Source organism: Apteryx rowi, unplaced genomic scaffold, assembly GCF_003343035.1.
Source record: "Apteryx rowi isolate R43461 unplaced genomic scaffold, aptRow1 scaffold_3, whole genome shotgun sequence".
NCBI classification, from domain to species: Eukaryota; Metazoa; Chordata; class Aves; order Apterygiformes; family Apterygidae; genus Apteryx; species Apteryx rowi.
In genome coordinates, this window is record NW_020449418.1 from 5,245,819 (window position 1) to 5,267,920 (window position 22,102).

General features: G+C 42.8%; 1 protein-coding gene across 1 annotated transcript in view; it reads right to left on the reverse strand.

Annotated features, from left to right (window-relative positions):
• The window catches only part of SORCS3 (sortilin related VPS10 domain containing receptor 3), a 337,032-nt gene that overhangs the window by 53,353 nt on the left and 261,577 nt on the right, over nt 1-22,102 (reverse strand). The window contains exons 8-14 of the mRNA XM_026069736.1: nt 18,896-18,985; nt 15,576-15,755; nt 12,665-12,811; nt 11,847-11,949; nt 7,665-7,741; nt 7,465-7,556; nt 1,788-1,895 (exon numbers count right to left, since the gene is read on the reverse strand). Coding sequence (XP_025925521.1) covers nt 1,788-1,895; nt 7,465-7,556; nt 7,665-7,741; nt 11,847-11,949; nt 12,665-12,811; nt 15,576-15,755; nt 18,896-18,985 — 797 coding nt within the window. The remainder of the gene's footprint in view (nt 1-1,787; nt 1,896-7,464; nt 7,557-7,664; nt 7,742-11,846; nt 11,950-12,664; nt 12,812-15,575; nt 15,756-18,895; nt 18,986-22,102) is intronic.

Consider the following 22,102-nt stretch of genomic DNA (forward strand, 5'->3'; position numbering starts at 1 on the left):
ACTACAGCACCAAGACACTTCTCTCATGGCATAGATGGCAAAGAAGCCAGCTTCAATGACTCTGCCAGTGGAGAATTTCTCCCCAGCCTATTTCTTGAAACTAAGGTGAGCTTTCAAGCCTCCAAGTAAAAAGCTGTTCAACTTTGTGTATAGGACATACCTTACCACGTAGTTACATCAGTTTGTGTAAGGTTGATGTACATATGATTTTTGAAAGACATACCAACATGAATGACATCCCAACTGGAACAAATTCAAATCACTAGCAGAAATGCCCAAGACATGAAACTGTTATCTGATCCAAGCTTCCTAAGAAACTGGTGACAAACCTACATAGTGGTCTACACTCACTCTGTCACCACCTATGGCACCAGCAATGAGATACATTTACCCATTCCTGCCATGGAAGTAGGCAGATTGACTGAGGCCCAGAAGACAACATACAGGGCCTGATTCTCTTTCCTCTTGTAACCAGTGTAAATCTGTAAGAACTTTCCTGTGTAAGGTACAAAAAGCAGGATAAACAAACCTACTGCAAAGTGAAATTTATACTACGTTTCCGGCCCCTGAGCTAGAGTGTTGCTGTTGTTGTCTGATGTGTTTAACCAAGGGCACTCCTTCACACCACAGCAGAAATGCTTCCCAGGCATGCCTCAGTCTAAGGACAGCATCTTAGCCACCCTGCTTTCTGATCCTTTTCAGAAAGCTTGCCCACACTGCCCCAAAAAAGTACAGGTAAAAAGGCATCTCCGCAAGCAATTAAGGCATTGCACCCAGTCCCTGCTTTGTTCAGAATCCCAGAGCAGAGCGCTCCGACCTGCTTTGTGCTAGAGGTCAAATGACTTTTTGAAGATGTGTTTGAACTTTAAATGTTCCCTGTCTTCCCTGGTTGATAAACTCAGGTCCCGGCCTGTTTTGAGTCCAGATCTCTCCACTGATTCTGTCAGCCTTACCCAGCTCTCCAGCAAGCACTTCTGAGGGGAGGAAGCTCCAAGCACCTTCAGTGCCAGCACAGGCTCTTCTTTCTACAGTATGGGCAGAGCGTAACCTACTGCATATTAGTTCAGAAAGGTTATTCTGAGCTCAGCTCTGCATATGAATTCTTTGAGCTTATGCTAAAACTGGATGGACAGCCCCAATGTGGATGAAAGCAATGTGGTTGGGGGATATTCAAACCTGCCAGCAACCTCAAAAGACAGTGAAGTGGCACAACTAGAGCAAGCACAGAACTGATGACAGATGCAACTATATGCAACTCTGGATTCTGAAGAGCACTGCAGACCCTGCAGTCTCACAGAAGTGTTTGTGAGAAGGGTCCACTGGACTTTGCTAGTCTACCCTCTTACTCCAAATGAAACTGCAGCCAACTACAGATCAGGTCAGATGGGGCTTCACCTAGCCAAAGTCTGAAAACTTCCGTTGATGGTGAAACCACAACTTTTCTGTACCCTGATCAGGGCTACATCACCCCCCAGGGAAGCAGATTTTCCTACTGTCCAGTCTAAATTCCCAAGCCACAGCTTGGCGCCATCACCCCTTGCTATACTTTTTGCTACTACTGTGAGGAGTTTGGCTCCATCGTCATTGTCACATGAATGCGTGGACACTCCTTCTGGGTCTGTGGCCGTCAGCACAGATCAAGAAACATCACTGTGCATTCATGCAACGCTACACATGTAGCTCCACAATGCTGCACTGCACACCATGAGGCTCACCATGTGCTTGAGGATCTCCATGTACCCTTTCCGCCACAGCATTTAAGGAAAGTTAAGAGCTGCTGTACTTACGTCATTATCTGGGTCTCTATGCCAGGGTCCACAAGGGATCCATCCACAAAAAGCGGGGTTGATGTGAAACTGTATTTACTCCAGGTTCTTCCCTCATCAAAACTCACCCTGGGATAGAAGCAGACAAGATTTATACATATAAAAAGCCTTACTCTAGTGCAACTGAAGCAGTTAACTATTGGCTAAGGTTTGCAAGCTCCAGCAGCTGGATTTATAGACAGGCACCAATGTTTGCTGCCTCCCGGCCCACTAATTCATGTTCTTGGAGTACTTTGAAAGATCAAAGCCTTAGAGAGTATAAACTATGGCAATAAGGACATGGATATACTTGTTCCAGCGGTATATCAGACCTCAAGGGATCAAGGGACATTGCCAAGTCCTACCGCTGAATCTACAAGAGCACCTGGCATGAGGAAGTGCTCAGGGCATATACAGCCCTGGACTGAATGCACAAAAATTGCTGTCACAGCTGTGGGATGTTTCACCCCATGCCAGTGCCACATAGCATTAGCTACAATCTCTCTAGCCCCATTCATATTTCTTTGTCTGCCATTTCAGAGGTGGCCTCCATTTTATGAAAAGGTGGAGGCAGAAGGCCAAACTGAACCTCTGTCACTGGTTAGTGCAGGTGCTCTTTGCCTATCACAGTTGTAAAGAAAATTGCATGCTGGTTAAAATTAAAGCATTTTCCTTCCTAGTGGCTGAGAGTGTTCACAGTGTCTGTGATAAGCCAGGGTAATTCAGTGGTTTCTGATCATCTGTTGTTACCCACAACTACCTTGTGCCTTATTTTCTGCTTTTATCAAAAGAGGGCATGTATCTTAACCCATCTCTGAGGGGCTTGATTGAATTAGAGTTAGTACATGCTTGCAGATTAGCAGAGGAGGGTTAGCAAAGCCTGCTCTCACCTATACCTCAGCAACCCCTATATCTTTGACAGAACTGCACATGAGTAGGTGGAAGAAAAGTCTAACTGACCATGCCAGCAGACAGTCGGGGCCCTGAGGGCAGTAAGAGGCTTTGCTGGCCCTGATGAGCCTCCCCTGGGGCCTCCTCATCCCTGTCCATGGCCCAGGACCCCATTTCAGCTCAGCCCAGGGCCGTCAGTCCCTGCTCCAGTGATGCCATTGCAGTGACAGTCTCCAGCCCTGCCATGGCCCTATCCCTGCCCCTGCCAGGCCCCGGACCCGCTGATCCCGACCTGCAGGAACCAACTTGCCGCCTTGGCCCAGCCCCACCACCACAGCCCTGCCTGGCCATTGCAGGACTGTGTCTGATGCCAGTCACCCTCACCGTGCCTGACCCAGACCCCAACCCACGGAGTGACTGCAGGGCCCAGCCTTGGCCCATCCCTGTCCCCACAGAGGTGCCCGATGCTGGGGCTGCCCTGCTCCCTCAGGGGGCAAAGGGAAGGGTCCTGGCTGCGAGATCCTGTCCTGCCAGCGCGGGGAGCCCCCGCGCCTCCTGGTGCCCAGGGAGCCGCCGGCCTGTGCAGCACCCCGACAGACTGTGCCCAAGAGACTGCAGAAAACAGCCATCAGAGGGTCTGCACAGCCCCTATTGTATCATAAAAGACAGGTAACCTGCAGACTGTTATCCTGATAGTCGGCATCCAACTCCCAGAGCTGCTGTTTTATGTTTATGAGCAATTCCGAAAGCAACCAAGTTTCTCTCTGCCCCTAGATTTTTTACACAACTGCTTCAGCACAATTTCTGCCCAGACTTTCAGCTCCAAGTTCTAGCAGCAAACGAAAAACAAATAGAGAAGCACAAAGGTTTACTGGCTCTAAAATTATTTGATCCTCTCCCAGCAGGGTTATTTAAGAGTTCTCTGTAATTCTAGGAGGTACCTGGGCTGTGAAAGCTGACATATTATGCTTGATGGACATTACCAAAGGGACAAATATGGCACAAACTTCTTCTCTGAATAGTGGGAAACATTTCTGATTTTAAAGTGAGCATAAAATAAAACTTTGTCTTATTTTCCAGGCTAGGGGAATTTGGGAGGTAGTGTCTGTGTGCATGCACATGGAAGGACAGGATCACAGTTTGGAACTCTGCTTCTAATGAGGGCAATTCACTTCTACATTTTAAACTCATGTATTTCAAGAAGAGATACTCATTTGGTCAGGGTATCCTTCCCAGGGTTCCCTTAAGATCTGTCTCTTTAATTCAGCATACACAGAAATATATCTCAAGGGTTTGAAAGAACAGTTAGTTCACAAGATCCTCAGTTGCAGTTCACAGTCACCAGAATAGAAAAGCTGAAATTGTGGCTAGCAAGAGCAGAGGATGCCCATGCCCACGATGTATTCATTGCTCAGTGAAAGCTGGCATCCCTGTGCTGTGAACGCTCAAGAATTATCAATGGGAATCCCTACCTCATCCTCAAGACATGATGACCATCACAGACATTTTGGGAAGGACAATAAAATATTTAAGAAAGGGTCACTCTGCTTAGGTCCTTCAATAAATCCAGAAAGGATAATTACAAACTTCTAAAGAAAAGAATTTCCTCCCCTACCTTTCCTCCTCCCCGTTCTCCACTTCACTGATAAGAAGAGAAAGGGGAGGCCATAGCCATTCTTACAGCATAGGGCAAATTAAGCATGCTAACACTGAGGAGTTGGATTTGTCTGAGAGGGTCCTGACAGAAACTGAATTCTCCCAACTTCAAATAGGCAGCATCAGGAGACACTATCTGAGATGCTACCTAAGGACAAAGATGCCAGTGTGAGATCCATTATAAACAATGGGTTACATTAACCCAAGCTCTCTAATACAGAAATTCAAGGCTCATAGAGACACCATTCCCTAAATACCTACCTCTAATAGCAGCTAGCAAAACCTTCACCTGATAGACAGTGTGCATCTGCCATGAGAGGAAGCTGACTACAAACCAAAGACAGAAAGCTGGGGGAAGAATAGCATACCAAAAGCTTATCTGACCCAAATCTATTTATTTAAATGTATGTATCTTCCCATACACCTGTGCATTAGTATGCTGTTCTGCCTGCACGCTTATCTATCTAAACAGCATTTCAATTTCTGGGGAACAGCATGCTTCATTAGCTTAGCTAAAGTTCTCTCAGCTTTTCAATTATCCACCCCTCTTTTCTTCAGGATGAAACTTATTGTACAGTGTCTCCGCCTGAGAACTAATAGATATACATGTACCCTTTAATCTATTCCGCTCCTGCCCATAAAACAGGTGCCTACTGAGGCAATGTGAAGCAAATTCCAAAGCCCCTAAGGGCACAATTTTGGAGGAAACCTGTTGGAGTTTATTCATAATGATGCTAAATCACTCTTCATTTTAATACAGTGGGCCGGACATTCATAGTACTACTGCACATGCCATTTCATGAGACTTGGTGGAAAGGGAAAACATCTGAAAGGAACCTTTCCAAGGCAGACAAAGGGGAGCTGGGTACTCAGTTCCTATGGACAGTCAGCCTGTTACCAGAACTTTCCTGACATCCAAGTACAGGCATTTGTATATAACTGGCTCTGTAGGTCAAAGGAGCCTCCACAAGGAAAGACTAAATTAAACGGGACAGTTACACCTGGATTGAAGGACATACTTGTAAATGGTTAATACATGGTTGACGACTCTTTCACTCTTCCATAGCTCAGCTGGTAACAGCCTGAAGCACCTACTGCTGGTGGTGACTTCTGCACTTGGCTAACAGACACCTCTCCTCCCTTGGCTTATATTTAGTCTGGTTTAAGGACTTGGATATGGTCTTCTTGCTGTCCTCTTTCCTGAGGGCACTTCAGCTACAGCTATGACTACTGAGTTACCTAGCAGAGGCAAATGTTTCTAGTCACATGATAACACGCTCTAACCACAGACAGAAAGATCCTGAGCAGAGAAGAGTTGTATTCCAGAGGAAGCCTCATTATGGGGCATGGAGACTGCTGACAAGATGATGTGCTGGCCTACACTGACCTCTGGATCTGACTCAGTATGAGCATTCATACATTCCATTATGATTGCAACAAGTTTGCTTAAGATATTAACAAATCATCTGTTTCCTGAACATTTGAAAGGAATGTAAAAATCATCACCCTTATTTTACATGTAATGGCCTGCTTGTGAATCCACATGGAGGCAGTAGCAAAACTACACCTCTTGAAAAACACTTTGTCCATTGGACCATCCTACCCCTTACCCTAAGAAGATCCTAGAAAAATTACATAGCCTTAAGAATATGATCCAAACACGTCCTGTGGATAAAAAATCTCCTCTCATGGTAAAGTTAAAGAAGTCATTTCTTTAGCTCAGGTAATAAAAATATGTGCTTGAATGTAGTAGATTCAAACTTTAGTAACTACATATGTTGGAGACATTCCAGAGTTATCTGTCAGGTCGGGAATACAAAGTCCAAAAATGTTTCATATTGAAAAAGTAACCATTTATGATCTTAAGGTACATCTCTGGAACATTAGGTTGTGATGGATAAAGACTTAGCCTCAGTAATGAGGTCCCCAGCTTGTGAATGACTGTAATTTAACTGAAGGAGTATGTTCAGTAATGACTCAGGGAGAAGAGACCTTAACACCTCATCACTGCTGCCAAACACCATTGCTTTCCTTTTTCTATTTGACTGAAGGCCACATTTCCTCTTCTGCATGAAGTGCATGAGATAGACATGTGCTTAGCACCATCAAGATGAGAGATGATTCACTTGTGCAGACAGGAATACAAAACTTGGCTCTGAAGGCTATTTCTATTTAATTCACTTCTGAACAGCATTAGAAGGTGGGTAGGTCAGTCCATTAGCCATGCCTCTTTTTCACTCAAGACCAGAGACTGAAGGTGATGCTAATACATACATTTTCTGTAAACAGCAAGGTTAGCGCTGAATTTCAGAACGCCTCTCTCCAACGTTTAGCTGGGGCAGGAGTGAGAGAGGTAAAGTCTAAGAGGAAAGGGGGGGGGAGAAGTTTGAGCCATATCTTTAGTGCTTAGATTGTTCTAATGCACATGTAATGAAAACAGTATCTTCAACTGAGAAATCACCTTGCCTTCTTGCACCCCCCGACCTTATTCGGTTAACACTACTGTGTGGGGAAAACGACAGTGAAATCCTACAGGAAACAGTGGCATTAGCAAGTATCTCTACTGTTCTTCTCAACACCTACTGCCCTGGCATCTCCCTCCCTTTCTCTGTCTTACTGGTTTAATACTAAATTGTGCAAATGAAAAAGCAAAAGTAAGGGGACACATCCTCACAGAAATACCTGGAGCACAAAGGATTGCTTCTTATTGAGTATATATGTATCTGTTAGCAGAAAGAAACCCTGCCTGAACTCTCCTAGTACATTATTAGGGCAAAGAGTAATTCATAAAGGTGTGTGAATATGTATACAGCCATTATATTTATATAATCAATGTATACAAATGTAATATATTAATTATAATTATGTATCAATTACAATTATAAATAATGATATAATTCTATGTTTTATTATACAATTATAATATATTAATATGTACAATAATCATTATATTAATTAACAAAACCAAAAAGCTGGTAGAAGACAGATAAAAATTATCTCATTTGCTCATTTTGTAGAAACAAGAAGATGTAGAGCAGGAGATGCAAGAGATGTTATCACCGATGCCAACTTACCACATCAGAAAACTTCTCAAAGTAACAAGTCTCCTTACCACAAGTGCTGAATGGGCATTGATGTGTGTTTCATGGCCACAAGTGCCCCTCCCCAGTCCAGAAACCACACATTGTATTCCTCCTCGAAGATCTGCAAACCAAGCAGGTACTGCATGAGTGTTCCACACCATTGGAAAGGGAAGACTCGGAAGATGACTAGCAAAAGGTTCCATGCTTTCCTTGCCTCTGCAAAACATACCTGTCTCCAGGAATTTCCACCATCAGAAGAGATGAATACGCCAATATCAGTGTAGGAAAGCTCAGAGCCAATGTTGCCTGCAACACAAGCAAGCGTCAGAAGTTCTTGTGTGGAAGGACACAGAACCGCACTTTTTCAGGAAACCAAAAGTACTTGGTTTGACCAGCACTACTTTGCTGTTCTTCATTCTATTCTCATCTGAAAGCAACACCATGGGCAGGTAGCAAGACTCATTTACAAGAGCTGTGCAAAAATGAAACCAGTATCAATTTGAAAATTAGGATCAAAGAGAAATGATATTACCAGCTTACTTTCTCAGCAGATTGCACTGCATGTAATTGCAACAATGCAAACCACTAAAGTCTGGCTTATTCTAGCTAAGAACCTACATGAAAAACTGTATATGAAACTACCTGTCCATTTGGTGCATAGAAATCATCAGAATGGTTATACAGAACAGTGGCCACTGTCCGTGGCTACAAGATATTCCACTGGACATGCATTTTTCTCTGAACTTTTAAATCTTCAGGCTCTGGCTGGTAAGTTGAACCTCTGCAATCTGGCAGTGTCTTTGACATAGGTAATATTACCTGTATCACCGCTTCTTGTATAAAGGAGAACAGCCATAGGCAAGCTGATCTGGTCCAAGTCAGTTATTCATACTGCTTTCACCTCAGCTGTATTTAAAGGTGAAACCCTGGCCCCACTGAAGCCCATGATTTCGATGGGGCTAGAAAGTCAACTCAGGATTCTGTCAAAATGCTCAACGTAAAATATAACTGATCTCAGAATCTGCAGCCAAACAAATAAAGCTTCTTCCCAAGTCTATGAATGGTTTGCAATGAAGAGCTATTAATGAGGATTGTAATGTAATTAAATGCTAGCTCCTGTTAAAGGGAACCTTGTTTGTTTAGGTACAAATCTCACCTGGAGGCAGAAAGAGTGCAGAGAATTAAGCTGCACCAAATGACTTAGCAGCAGAGAGACCGAGACCAGGCTGAGCAGCATTTTAAACAATGTTGATTGTTTTCCTTGACCTGAAACTAGCCCAAACTGTGAGTCCAAATTTACTAGTTTACTCTGTAGGGCTCTTAATTTTAATCTTGTCATTTCCATTCTGATGGAAACTGTTCTGCTGACAGTCCTGTAGGGTGCACAGCTCCGCATTCATCACGTGGTAGAGAATGGCTATGCCTCACATCAGAGCAGCATTCAGAAAAGCTCAAACATCAACCTCAACTGCATGTACAGACAGCACAGTACAATACTTTTTGGAGACACTACCTCAGGACTTGAAACGAGTAATTTATTTTCAGAATCCCTTTTATCAGATGGCAGAGAGAGCCTCAACTCATGGCATTATGCAGAGTAAATCACAGACTTGGATTAAATTGCCACTCCCTGGAACAACAATTGCAAGAGTGAAGTCCAATAATTGAAAAACTTGTACACACTCTGAATAGACCTTTTTAGCTCATTCCCAGCACTGCACTGAGGTCAGCATCTTGCCACTCTCACACCTTCTAAGTGAGATTATTTTTAAAGCACGTATAATTTCTGCAGAAGGGAGAACTAATATTTCTTCTTTAAAAATAGCAAAGGGAGAGGATTCAGTCTTACACATCTGTAGCATCAACAGGAGCACAATAAAAACACACTAATGAAAATGTTAATTGAATTTCTGACATTTAATGCTGGAAAATGAGAAATTAAAACCCAGGTTGATGCACTTCTGTCAGCATCATGGAATCCAACTAGCCACATTGGTGTGAGAACAGTTTCCAAAACCAAAACCTCTAGCTCAGGATTGCAGGATGATTTAAAAAAGGCTTTTCCATCAGTGTTCAGGATGAAGGAAACATCACACTGCCAGCTACTTAATCTTATTCCTTGATATCAGTAAGAGTGACCAACTGCTTTAGATGAATGCGCAAGAAAATCCTGCAGCAGGGAACCATATAAAACAACAGTCTACAGGAACATCCAGGCCCTATAGGTTAATGACAACGGATCTGCTGTGTCAGTCCAAAGGTCTGTCTAACTCCTATCACGTGTGGAAGCCCTCAAGAATTAGATGTTGGCTTAAATGCAGAAGCATATGTTATGTACCACTGTACTCTAAATATTAAAACAACAACCAGCTTTCCAACCAGGGATTCACAGATTGTGGCAAAGAAAGGAAGTAAAATGGTTAGATTCTATTGCTACCACTTCTATCTGTCTGTTATTCTCTGTAACCTGGTTCCATGATTTCCTTCATTCTCTCTACGTAGCTTCATTCAGCTACGTGGATTCAAACTCCACCAAAGGTAACTAACTCCCAAGCAGGTCAAGAGGATTTGTATCAAGTCTTGGTACTGGCAGCTCTACAACTGGATACCAAGAAATAGATCTTCTCTTTGCAAGAGTCTGACCTCTGCCCTCACATCAAGAGTCTGAGTTTCCCATCAATACTGGAAATGCACCACTGTGAGTCAAAGAGTAAGACATCTCTCAGTGGAGGGTTTGAACAGTCAGTCCTTGTGAGAATAAGTTGCAATGCTTGCCCTTGAACACATTCACCAACATGATAAGAAACTCCCACTGTTGAAAACTGGTTAGTAGAAACAGATATGTATATTCCTACCAGGTTAAGCTTTTTATTGTACAAGGCAGTAAGGCTAAAATAATTAAATTAATTGTTAGACTGGGAAAGCACTCATCCCATGCACTGGCAGCCTGAAAAGAACCTCATTGACTAACAATTTAGATCACTGCTTAGAATCTCACTGTCCTGCTGCCTCTATTTGCTTCCTCAAAGGTTAAAGAATAAAAGCCTCTGCAATCACAGCATCATGAGCTCAGCTTGCTCCTATGCATCCATCTAGCAAGTGTAACCTGCCAGGAGTGATGACTCCACTTGGCTAAGCATGGGAAGATCTGGAGGTTTAAACCAAAGTATCTCACCCTGTTTGGTCTTGATCAGTGAACTGGAAATCACACTGTTTCCCTTGTTGAGCTATAAATGTCACGACGAGAACCTGTCTCTCAGGTTATGGCTTACTCTGGCAGACACACTGGAAACACAGAGGAACATGAGAATGGAAATGGCTGGAAGAAACAGTGTATATTCATACGGGCAATAGGCTAACGACACAATTGCAAGCCACTGCTAGACTGAACAGGACAAAGAAGAAAAACTGACAGAGAGAATTAGAGCTAAACTGAGCCTTGGAAAGAATAATCAAGCTCTTGGAACATATTTTGTAACACACTTACTTTGGGCTTTTATTCACTTAGCTAAGTCCTACCCATACTACACAGTCAAGTAAGACTAGGCTGATGTTAATGTTCCTCTGCAGAGAGCGTACTAATGCAAGAGCCTCCCTATGAAAAGGCAGGGCAGCATACATACTCGAAACGCCAGCTTTCCATAGCACCAGCCATCCAGAAAATGCTTTATTACCCCAGCAGCTCTCACAGACCTAAGTACTGTGGGAGCTCTGAGTGCAGCTGGGTAGCTTTGTCCATCCTGATTAGGCTGCATGCTGTGAGCAAGCAACAGGGAACAAAAAGGGCCTGTGATGGTTGTCAGCTTAATTACAGTGGGTCAGCCATTGCCACCATGCAGCACTGTAGCAGGCTGTCATTAAAGCATCTCGACCTGCCAAAACACCATTTCGCAGAACAACTTGCAGCAACAATGACCCATGTAGTGCTGATGAAGTATTGCCAGCCTTGGAGCAACACGGTGTAGAAAGTAGGTGCTATGCACAAGACAAGAACCCATGAAATCTGTGCCTGACCAGAAGGGCTTTGTGACAGCTCTGTGCTTGATCCTCAAAAGTACTGATACCTTCTGGAAGTGTACCCATGGTTATAAGCCCTCTTCTTGTTCATGGTAACTCCAGCAAACGGGTAGACTTACATGAGTGGTTAGAATGATGTCAAGTGAGAGAAGTTAGTAATCCTAGTTATTAATGACCCCAGGCAGCTGTGGACTTAGATCCACATACAGGTTATTGCAGTGTGACAAAGAGCAGGCAGGTATCATCTTATTTGAAATAACGGGCCACATTCCCTCTCGCAGATCATGGCAAATGGGAGTTAATGTGAATTAGCTGACAAAGAACATCTCATTTACATTTTCAGGCTCCCAGTGAGGCACAGGTGAGCGGTGAGAAGCACTGCTTATGTTCTTACCTGTTGCCACCAGCAGCCCAGGAGCTGTCTGCTTGCTGGAAATGCTTCCTGAAGTATATGGATTCTCTGAGAGTTGCAGATGTAAGTGCAAGGAACAAAAGGGCTGTTGACAGGAAACAAACAAAAGGCAGAAGCTTTAATATGCAACAAGCCAAATACCAGAGGAACCCTTGGTGACTGCTGACAGATGCTCAGATCCTTCTGAAAATGACCCCTCTGCTCTTAGCACTATTATAAATAGCAGCGTATGTTCATTTTCTGAATAAGCAGCACAAAAGTAACTGAGAGAAAGAGAAGCAGGAATGCTTCATTGCAAGAGAGCATGTCTGCATTTGTTTTTGCCAGCAATCTGATCTAGAGCCACTTCCTCCTAGACATCTTTCTATTTTGACTTAAGATCTGTAAAAAGGTCGAGTAAGATGGTCAGAATTTTCTCTTTTGGCTTAAAATCTATGAAGCTACAGAAACAGAAATCCACTTAAACTCACCAAGCAGGTTAGGAAAAAACACAGAAAGAGAGATGAACCAATGAAACTCCAGAGGAACACCATTCCTTTGAAACATGGGCTATGGCCTACTATAAAAAAAAAAAACTGTTCACTGAACATAACTGAATTATGGCAGTGAATCCAACCCGAAGTTCTCATCTATAAACTGTGCCTTATTTTGGACCACCTAACCCTGCAGTTCTCCTGCATGAGAGTGAGTGGCATGAATTCCTCCTCCTCCCCAGCTTCATTTCAAGTTTTTCTAGCCCAGTGACTAATACAAGAAGCTCTGAAGGAGTCAGTTGAGTTTTGGAAAGTTTTGCCACTCACCAGCTGGCAAACTACAGGATCCCCTCTTAGATTGGTGTCTGGTGCCTGCAGCAAACGCCAGTCTCTGCCTTTGTTGTAGGTAATGAAAGTCTTGATTTGGTCATCTACCTTCCTGTTAGCCAGGAATATGCCTTTGATCCCTGCTACCTAGGAAAAATGGAGAGAGATTAAAAAACACATCGGAAGAACAGGCCAGAAGAAAGCCCGGTTCTGAGGACTCTCAGGAGCTCTCTGAAAAAGCAATGAAGTCATCTCAATCCAGCCTTAGAAGACTGGGAATGGCAGTTACAATTACATCCAGATGTTGCCTGCACAGCTGGCAGGGCCTCTTGCAATCTCTCTCTCTGGAAGGCAAAGATAAGGATGTTCATAGGGCAAATCCCTAGCCAACAGCCCATTTCTCCTACATTTCCCTGAGTGGTTGCAGACAGGCTTACAACGGGCTTGAACACACACACCATGTCACACAGTGGCTCTGCGGGCCTGGGGATGTGCCCTTTCCCATTCCTTCCTCACGTTTCCGTAACATGGGAGACAGCAGGTCACACCAGAAGCAGTGTGGGTACAGTTGGGTCAAGTAGCAAAGGAAAGGGAGGGAAGACCCTGAGGTCACAGAGGAGATGAGGAGGTAGGTGAGTAGGGTACATCCACAGAGCAGGCCTCTGAGCTCCTGTTGGGCAATGTGTTCCCAGCTGCAGCACCAGCTGGCCAGCAAGAGAGAGATACAGAACTTTAGAAAAAATAAAACAGAAAGGTTTTTATGTTTTTTTTCATTTACACAAAAAATGGAAATGTTTCATTCTGAATATGCTTAAAGATTGATTTTTTTTTTTGCGAATTTGATTTCTTCACTTTCCTTCCACTCCCAAATTCTGTCAAAAATCAACCCAGTTGTTCCAAATGTTTTGATTTTTGTCAGCAGAACCCATTCCAACAGAATATGGTCCTGTCAAAATGTCCCCAAGCAGATCTAGCATTGAGTCTGGTCTCTGTTACATAGCTGTGAAAGTGAGACAGGAAGAAACAACCTGCTGCAAACCTGGAACTTCCTGGAAACAGCAGGATTATGATGCAAATCCTTCTGCTCTAAAACCCCTTGTGCAACACTACACTTTGAATGACCCTGTGAAAATCTTTATTGGCATTTAACTGTGAAGAGTCTATGATACACAGCTGGGGAGTACAGATTGCCCAGCAATGGGAGATGATGTATGTTTATTTTAGCTGGTTAATCACAATATAGAAACATCTTTTTTTTCAGAGGCAGGAAAATATATTTAAGTAGGGAAAAATAAAATATAAAGCCTGTCCTTCATTTTGATTCATGTGTTATTTGTGAGTTTTCTCTCCTTGCCTTAAATTACCAGGATGACCTGCTGGCCCTCTTCATCTTGGAGCACCAAAACCACCTTCTTCTCCAGAGGCTTAGAGACATACAAATTTATGGAGCAAGTTTGTTTTGCAAGGTAACGTACATGTCTATTCCATCTCTCTACATGATAGATAGGTGTTGCCTTAAACAAGGACTGACAACGACCTCCCTGATAAGATCCACGTAAGCCCCTAGTCTATTTGGATTCAGGCCAACCAACTTTGACACCCAGATTAATCACAGAAATACAAATCCAGGCAGATGGAAAGTTGTTTCAGCTTGTTACTTCCATGTGAAATCCCCACTGCCAATCTGAACATTTCTATTAGGGAAGAAAACAGCTACAAACTATTCCCACCAAGACAAGTCTGTTTTAGTAGCGTTAGTAAAAACACTGGTGGTTTTTACAAGCACATTGATGATGATGTTAAATGGACATTATTCTGGCTGAAGGAAACAAATGTATAATCCTGGCTTCTATGTGCAACTCTAAACACTTTTCTCCATGTTATAGTAGAACTTCCCCAAGTTATTCTGCAACCATTACTGTTTATATTACAGATACTTTTTTGTTGTTGTTGCCAGCAGAGCACTGAGCTCTGAACAGTGTTTAAAATCTCAGGAGATCTTCCAGTCAATGAGATACATGAAAACCAGAATGCTCCGAGAAAACCAGAAACTGGACTACTATGAATGGACTGTGCTTGGCCAAGGTTGAAAGGCCCGGCAGAGAAGAATGAGAACAGGAGACGATTCAAGATAGAAGTTATTCTATCCACTAGTACCTCTAGGCGAATGGCACCTATAAACTTTTGCTTATAGTTCATAAACTGCTCAGTGATCACAAAGGTGGAATTCAAATTCCCTGTCTTTAGTGCCTACAATGCCTGTGAGCAAGTGTTTCTAGCTGTCCAAGGGGAGGAACCAGTATTTCAGAGCTTCCCTAGTCATCTACATTAACATGAAAGGTTTTTTCCTTTTGGAAGTTCATGATATCTCTTTCATGGGAGTTATCTGTGTAAATGTTAGTCTTATGTCACCTTTTAGACCCAAGTAGAGCAGATGCAAAATTCTATCACTCTGATCTACTGGAGTTTTGCACTCTTCTGGTACCAAGGTTAAGCGTTAATGAAAGGTGCAGGGAACAAATACCCTGAAGACAACAATAGGTAATAAAACATCATGGAGTCTGAGATGTCATATAGCCTAACCAGTTATTGACTTGAAAGCAACAGGTTGTCACACCAATCAGAATTGCACTGCATTCTCAATCTATATGTATCTATCCCCACATCAGCTGGCTTAGAATCAAATCCAATAAACTGGATTTATAAAATTTAAATTGGATTTATAAAATCAAATCCCTGGATGCCTCAGGGAGCAGTGCCATTTTGGTGCCTGCATAGCTGCATCTCTGGAGATCATAACTCTGTCTGGATGACCCCCAAAAAGTGAAGATCCTGGAAGGGTGGTGAGAGATTTACACTTGTCTGAACTAGCAAGCAGTTGCTGTTTTGTAGGGTGACCTTTACTACATACCTCATAAAGGTCAATGATGATATTTCCCTCCAGTCCTCTACTGCTTTTCACATTTTCCAAGGCCAGGGTGAAGTACACTCCTCGGGTGTCGGAGATGTACAGGTTGTATGTATCGTTCTGGTTCCACTCTTGAACAGCTGCAAACACCTGATTCTCATCTGTGCTGATAATATGCATGTCCTGTTAAAAGAAGACAAAAGGCCTATTATTAAGGATCTCTATATTTCTTTGCCCTTTGGGACATGTAGTAATTACCATGACTTATGAAAGGATGGAGATGGAGCATGAATTATAGGTGATCTTAAATAATTTTCTGTTAAAGCAAGCCAATAAATTACCACCATTGTGACTTTTCTGCATTTCTTTCTTTCTTTCTTTCTTTTTTTTTTTAATGGCCACCAGCTCGGGGAAGGGTTTTTGCCTTCCTCATTTTTGGTAGCTTGAAGGAATTTCATCCAGCTGCATTTTTTATTTATAAATTTGAAAGTCAATTTTATCACTCCTGGAAGATTCACAACCCTGGAGCCTACAGTCCTCTCATAGTCACTAAGTCTGGCGCAACAGCAGGCTGGAGCAATGAAAGCTTCCATTCACATGCTGAACTAAGGGGCTGTGCTTCCAGCAGGTAAAGAACCACTTCCAGAAACTGGAAGTGAGTTCAAGTTTCTTTGAAGCTGAGGTATGGGGATCAGTTTGAGCTAATGCTGGTAGTGATTTTTAGTAACAGATACACTTTTCTATTGAGAGTTGGTCAGAGATCTATTATCCCACTGTGCAGGCTATCAAATAATCCACCCACCAAATTTTGCTGGATTCCTGCTGATGACCAAGATGTGAAGTTCTAGCAAGGGTTTCCCCATTTAGTTTTAATATCAAAGAATTTTGTCAGTGCATTTCCTCCGTATTCCTTTAAAGCAGGTTCATTACTTGGAGATGATTTCCAGGGTGATGATGAGTATCTAAGCACTTCATCCTTGCCACCCTTGTTGAACAAATTAACACTGGTTCAGCTTGAAGCGATGGCACTGTGGTTACATGGGACTTAATTGTATCTATTTATCTATTTGTATCTATTTAAAATTCCCCCAAGATGCCAAGGAGTCCTGATTAATTTCTTATGCTGTTTCTGGATCAAGAAACCTTAACTCCTCATTCAGAGGTGTTCTGCCATTCTATCCACAAATGTGTGTTTGGAAATCTGAAATCTCCCAAAGGATAGAAAGATGTGGTTTTGGAGAGAGTATCTGGGGGAATATCAGCTCAACATTCCCACTCTGCCCAGGAGGCTACTGAACCTTCTGTGTGAACTACCAAGGGGAGAAGTTGGGGTAGACAAGATGGGGCTATTCCCAGGAGACATAACACCGTCTGTCAGCACAGGATGAGGAGAAAAAACTTTGAGGGCCTAATCCTGTCCCAGTGAGTGCAGCAAGTGGGAGATCTGCCATTTCCCTCAATGAAGGGAGACTCTAAATCAGGATATTTGGTTCATGCCAAACAGCTCTAATCCCTTGAAGATTAAGCACATATCCAACCCATTCCAGCAGTGTGAAAACATAGCAAATCACCCAAAGACTTCAATCTGTTTTGACCCGTTGCAGTGGAAATACTGCATTACTCTATTGCCAGCTTCACATATGTACAATTCCAGCAGAGTTCATTTATCTATAGATGACAGGATAGTTATACAGCAAAAATGTTCTGGTGACTAAGGGCAGCATAAACAAATCTCCTTTACAGAGCTAAAAGACTTTGCTGTGACACCTTGCTTAAAAACAGTTTCAATTTTTAAATGACAAAAGCAGCCCTGATTTTATGCAATGCACCAATTCCAAAACAGGGCTACCAACAAATCAGTCTCATAACAAGCCAGAAACCCATGACAGCAACAGTCAAGAAGGCAGGACAATCATAGGGCAGTCATTTTCTCCACCTGCTTGACTTTTTAACGAGGGGGCAGCTTTCAATGCCAAGCCATAAAGTGGGAGCATAGATTGTCTATTTTTCTCCTGAAAAATAGCATCAGTGTTCTGAAAAGTGTGTTGTGGTACATTGTGAATCTACCACCATCACGATAGAAGGACAATCTAAAGAAACTATATCTGTGCTCTGTACTATGCAAGTGTTAATACACTGTGAACTGTGATCAGCCCAAATGTGAAGCAGAAGTTGAGGTGCAATGCAGGGAGTCCAAGATGCAAATCTCCCCCAACTATTATGTTTTCAGCTACAAGTTAAAGCAAGTACCCCCCATCTGTTAGACTGTCACTATCACATTGGCAATCAGAAGGCTAGATACAGCCCACAAGGCAAGTCTATCCAACTACTATTCTCCCAAAATTTTCACTTGTAGAAGGAAGTAAAGATGAAGGCCATTTCTGTCAATTATCGGATTTCTCTACTGTCCCTTAAAAGCCATCTTATGGCTCTGAAGAGTAGCAGTGATCTCAGCAGCCCTGCAGGGCTACCTGAAACTCGCATCCAGCCAAGGCACTGGAAAGGCTGGTCTCTTCTGTTCTGCCCAATTCCAAGCAATGACTTGTCCCTGGGAGTATAATTCCAGGAACATATTCTCCTTGCTGAAGCTTCCCCTGTTTGATCTGGTAGGAAGCCAAGGCCTAAGAGGGGAAAGCCAAGCACAGTGGTACTAGAAGTACCAGCTTCCCTCCCTCCTAGCTTTGCCAGATATTGTCATCTCAGGCACTGCCATCCCAGTCATCTCCTAAGCAGTATCACACAGAGGATCTGTGTGTCCAAAGCATCCTAAGAGCTATGCTATTTTAGGCCCAACTTTTAGGGAGCCAATTATACCTCCATGAATTGTTGCCAAAGTCCAGCTATGGGATGGGGACAGCAGAGGCTCTATACAGGGGAGCATTAGCTTCTATACTCTGTGCTTCTTTCACTGGTTGGAGACTGCAGTACTGCTCAGCATCCCAAGCATTCTCCTGGGCCCTCAGTGCTACAGGCCAGGCTTACCAGCAAAATCATTTCTAGAGAACAGAGCAGGTCTGGGAAAGACATGTTCATAGGTGACCAGCTGAGGATAAGTTAGCCTAAGCTCTATTCGCCGAGGCATCTGTTCATTCCCATTCACTCTTTCAATGATTGCAGGGAAATAAGGGAACTGCTCCTTCTGAAAGCCTCACTGATCAAAGGAAGGGAGATGTAAAGATCCCAGCCCCATATTTAAGAAGGCGCATTCAGGTAGCACAAAGAATGGAGCTCCCCAGAGAGGAACCCCACTGAGGCACTTCACCATTGGACAGGTGGTGCTGTTCAACATGTTGCACACCTGTGTTCATAAATGGTACACTCACCTTAGGAAGAGAGTATTTGGGCAATTTAATCTGGGCGAAAGGCTCCCGTCTGTACGACACGTAGTAATTTGCTCTTCCACCAGCTGTCACCTGTGAAACACCAAAGAGAGTGAGTGATGACCCTTTTGAGATACCTGTGCTGACATCTCTAAGAGGGTTTGACAGCAATCCTTTCAGGTGTCTTTTCTGTGACCCAAACAGCTGTCTCTGAAAGCATCTGTATAACTCCATCAGAGAAATCCCAGACTTGGGAGGGATGGAGCTTTATTTACATAAACTGTGCTATTGTACTTTCCATCTTGTCTCTCATGCTTCAATTCCAGCATGACTTTAAAATCAGGCATGTCAAGAAAAAGGGAGAAGCAGGCGTAAAGTTTAAGGTCTTGAGTGGGAGAAAGAATGGTCTGGGTCCAGTGCATGGTTCCAGCACAGACTACGTTGAGCAAGTCATTTAAATTCTCTGTGCTTCTGTTCCTCCTCTGAAAGGAGAAGATAATACCTCTTTCTTCTGCTGCTTCTCAGCCTTGTCTGTTTGTACTGTAAGATCCTTGGGCCAGGATCGTCTTCCAGAAAGTTTTTACAGTGACTAACAGAAGAGATCCACACTAGCACAATTTAAGGCAAAAAGGAAGTGCAATGCGCACAGCCTTGGAAAGCTGAAGATAAGCTCTTAGATGCTCTATGTCCCTAAAAAACTCTTCGCCCTGAAATCACATTGTCTCTGAATGAGGGTGTAGGGGAAACTGATAGACGTCCAAATGCTGTGGTTTTATGGACTGCATGAACATTAGCTGTCAAGGCTACATTTAAATGCCACGCATCACTGAGAAGCTGAGATTTTCAGCTTTCTAGTGATTTGCAACACTCATTTCTAGCACTGATAATTTATAAGATATGGGATTTTAAACCTGTCACTAGTCCCTTACTCTTCCAGTAGGTGTTCTTTTTGGCACTCTTTTAGGCTTGGCTATAACAAGGCTTACGTCAGCAAATTTCCTGTTTTCTGCTGTTTTGGCAAGCTTGCAGGTTTTGAGATAAAACAAAACACAAAGCACTTCTCTATTATATGAAATGTCATTTGTTGGCTTCTTACATTTCCAATAAAGTGAACAGAAAGATCCGAGATTGTCTCCTAGATATATTTTCCTTTGTCTGACAGTGGTATTTCAGAGTGAGCTTACATGGAATACAGTTAGGGCATCAATTATGTACTCAGTAATGATATCACCTCTAGATAGTGGCATTCTTCTCTAGAGAAGCTGTCGCTTGAAGGACATGATATTACTGGTCATGAAATTTGATATCTAATCAACTCAAGATAAGCCTTTTCCATTGACAGCTTGAAGAACTGTAAAGAAAGAGAGAAAGGTTTGGAAATAGAACAGGCTTCCGCATTAAGACCTTCCCTTCTTCTTCTTTGCCATTTTTATTTGTAGTGTGATCACAGCTGCATCTAGCACTCCCAAAAAAAGGTTAAAAAAAAAAACAAACAGAAAACATTATACTAAACACTGCATAAGAAGGGAGTAAAAATGGCCCATGCCATACTGAGATGAAACTCTATACAGACAGCACAGAGCTAACATCAAGGGGAAACACAGGCAAGGAAATCAAAAGCAATTTGCCTGGGGTCTCACAACAGGCCAGTGGCAGCAACAGGGAGAGAACAAGGGTCACCTTAACCTCGCTCTGTGTAAAGCAGACTGTGCATTGCCACAGCAGCATTTCTGGGCACTACTCTCCAGCTGCGATGATGGTGCAAATGCTGTGAATGTTATTTCACAAGGATATCTTTGCCGTCTAGCATTACCACAAGAAAACCAGGTTTTCACAGGAGAGAACAGACTAAGCAGTTGATCCGCAYTCAGTCTAACTCAAAGGTAAAAATTCATGTTTGCAGTAATTGTATGATTGTACTCTATCAGCTGTACAAACATTGTTCAAAGGAACCCACACTTCTAGGTCATACCATCTAAACAGTGCAGGGAATATTCAAACATCCCCTCTTGGTGATGTTTCTGTCCTCTAGTGGAAGAGCCAAATCCTCAAATGATATATATCAGCATAGTTCTGCCATATGAAATCATTTTATGCCAGCTCATGATTTCAATGCCAGCTCATTATTTGTATAGATAGGATGAAATACTTTCAGTGACTACTTCCTAAGGACCCTGGGTTCAACATCCACCTCTTCTGATGGGCTTAGATATGGTCATTGACTCTCCTTTCAGATGCAGATATGAATATTTACATTCTCCACAGGGATGCTGTGATGATTAATTAACGTTGGGAAGAGTCAACAATCTTCAAGTTAATCACATGAAAATGGTGTGGAAGAAATTTCAAGAGGTGATCAAATCCTCGCTCTGTGCCAAGAGAGGATCTACTCCAAATCTGCCACTGCCAAAAGATGTTACATAGTTATAGGATATAAGGCTCTCCAAACTGTTGTTGTTGTGTTTTTTTGTTTTTTTGTTTTAAACCAGGCAGAAAGGTAGGGTTTGAACACTGTTCAAGGTCACTATGCATTAGCTAAACTCTCTTTCAGTCCTCTACCTGGCACTAAGTTGCCTTGACAAAGGTTTAGATATAGAAACCTTTGTGGTCTGTGATCTTTCTGAGCCAGTTACATGAAGCCACCCACAAATTCTGTTGGCAGGGGTTGCATGAAGCTTATCTCAGCCAGGACCTCATCTCTGCATGATTTAGATCCATGCTTATAACAGTTCCAAAAAATGATCAAGCCTTCAATACAGCTTTGGCAAGTACTGTGGTAGAGAATGAATTTTGGAAGGCCCAGCTTAATTTATTTTGATGAACTTTTCCTTTTCCTATGAGCAAACTCTCCAACATTGTAAATCCCAGAGATTATGATAGTGTTTTTCCCTCTAATGCCTCCTTTTAGTTCACATTTGATGAATGTCACCCAATTATTTGCTGTGAGCTCATCTGTCATGCTCAGTACAGAATTAGCTGGGTTTGCCTTTTTCCTCCTCCTTTATTAACGACTGGCTCGTTAATCTGTTCTTCTGGATTTCTATTTTATGTGTTTAATTGGGCTGCTGGCCAGTGAAAATGATTCCTTTGGACAAATGTGTTTGTCATTAAACACATCTGTCTTTCGTAACTTGTGTTCTTTCTTCCCCCCTCCACGCATGATCTACCAGTCTTCCTTAATGCCTTCACATTTTGTTACAAGAGGGAAGT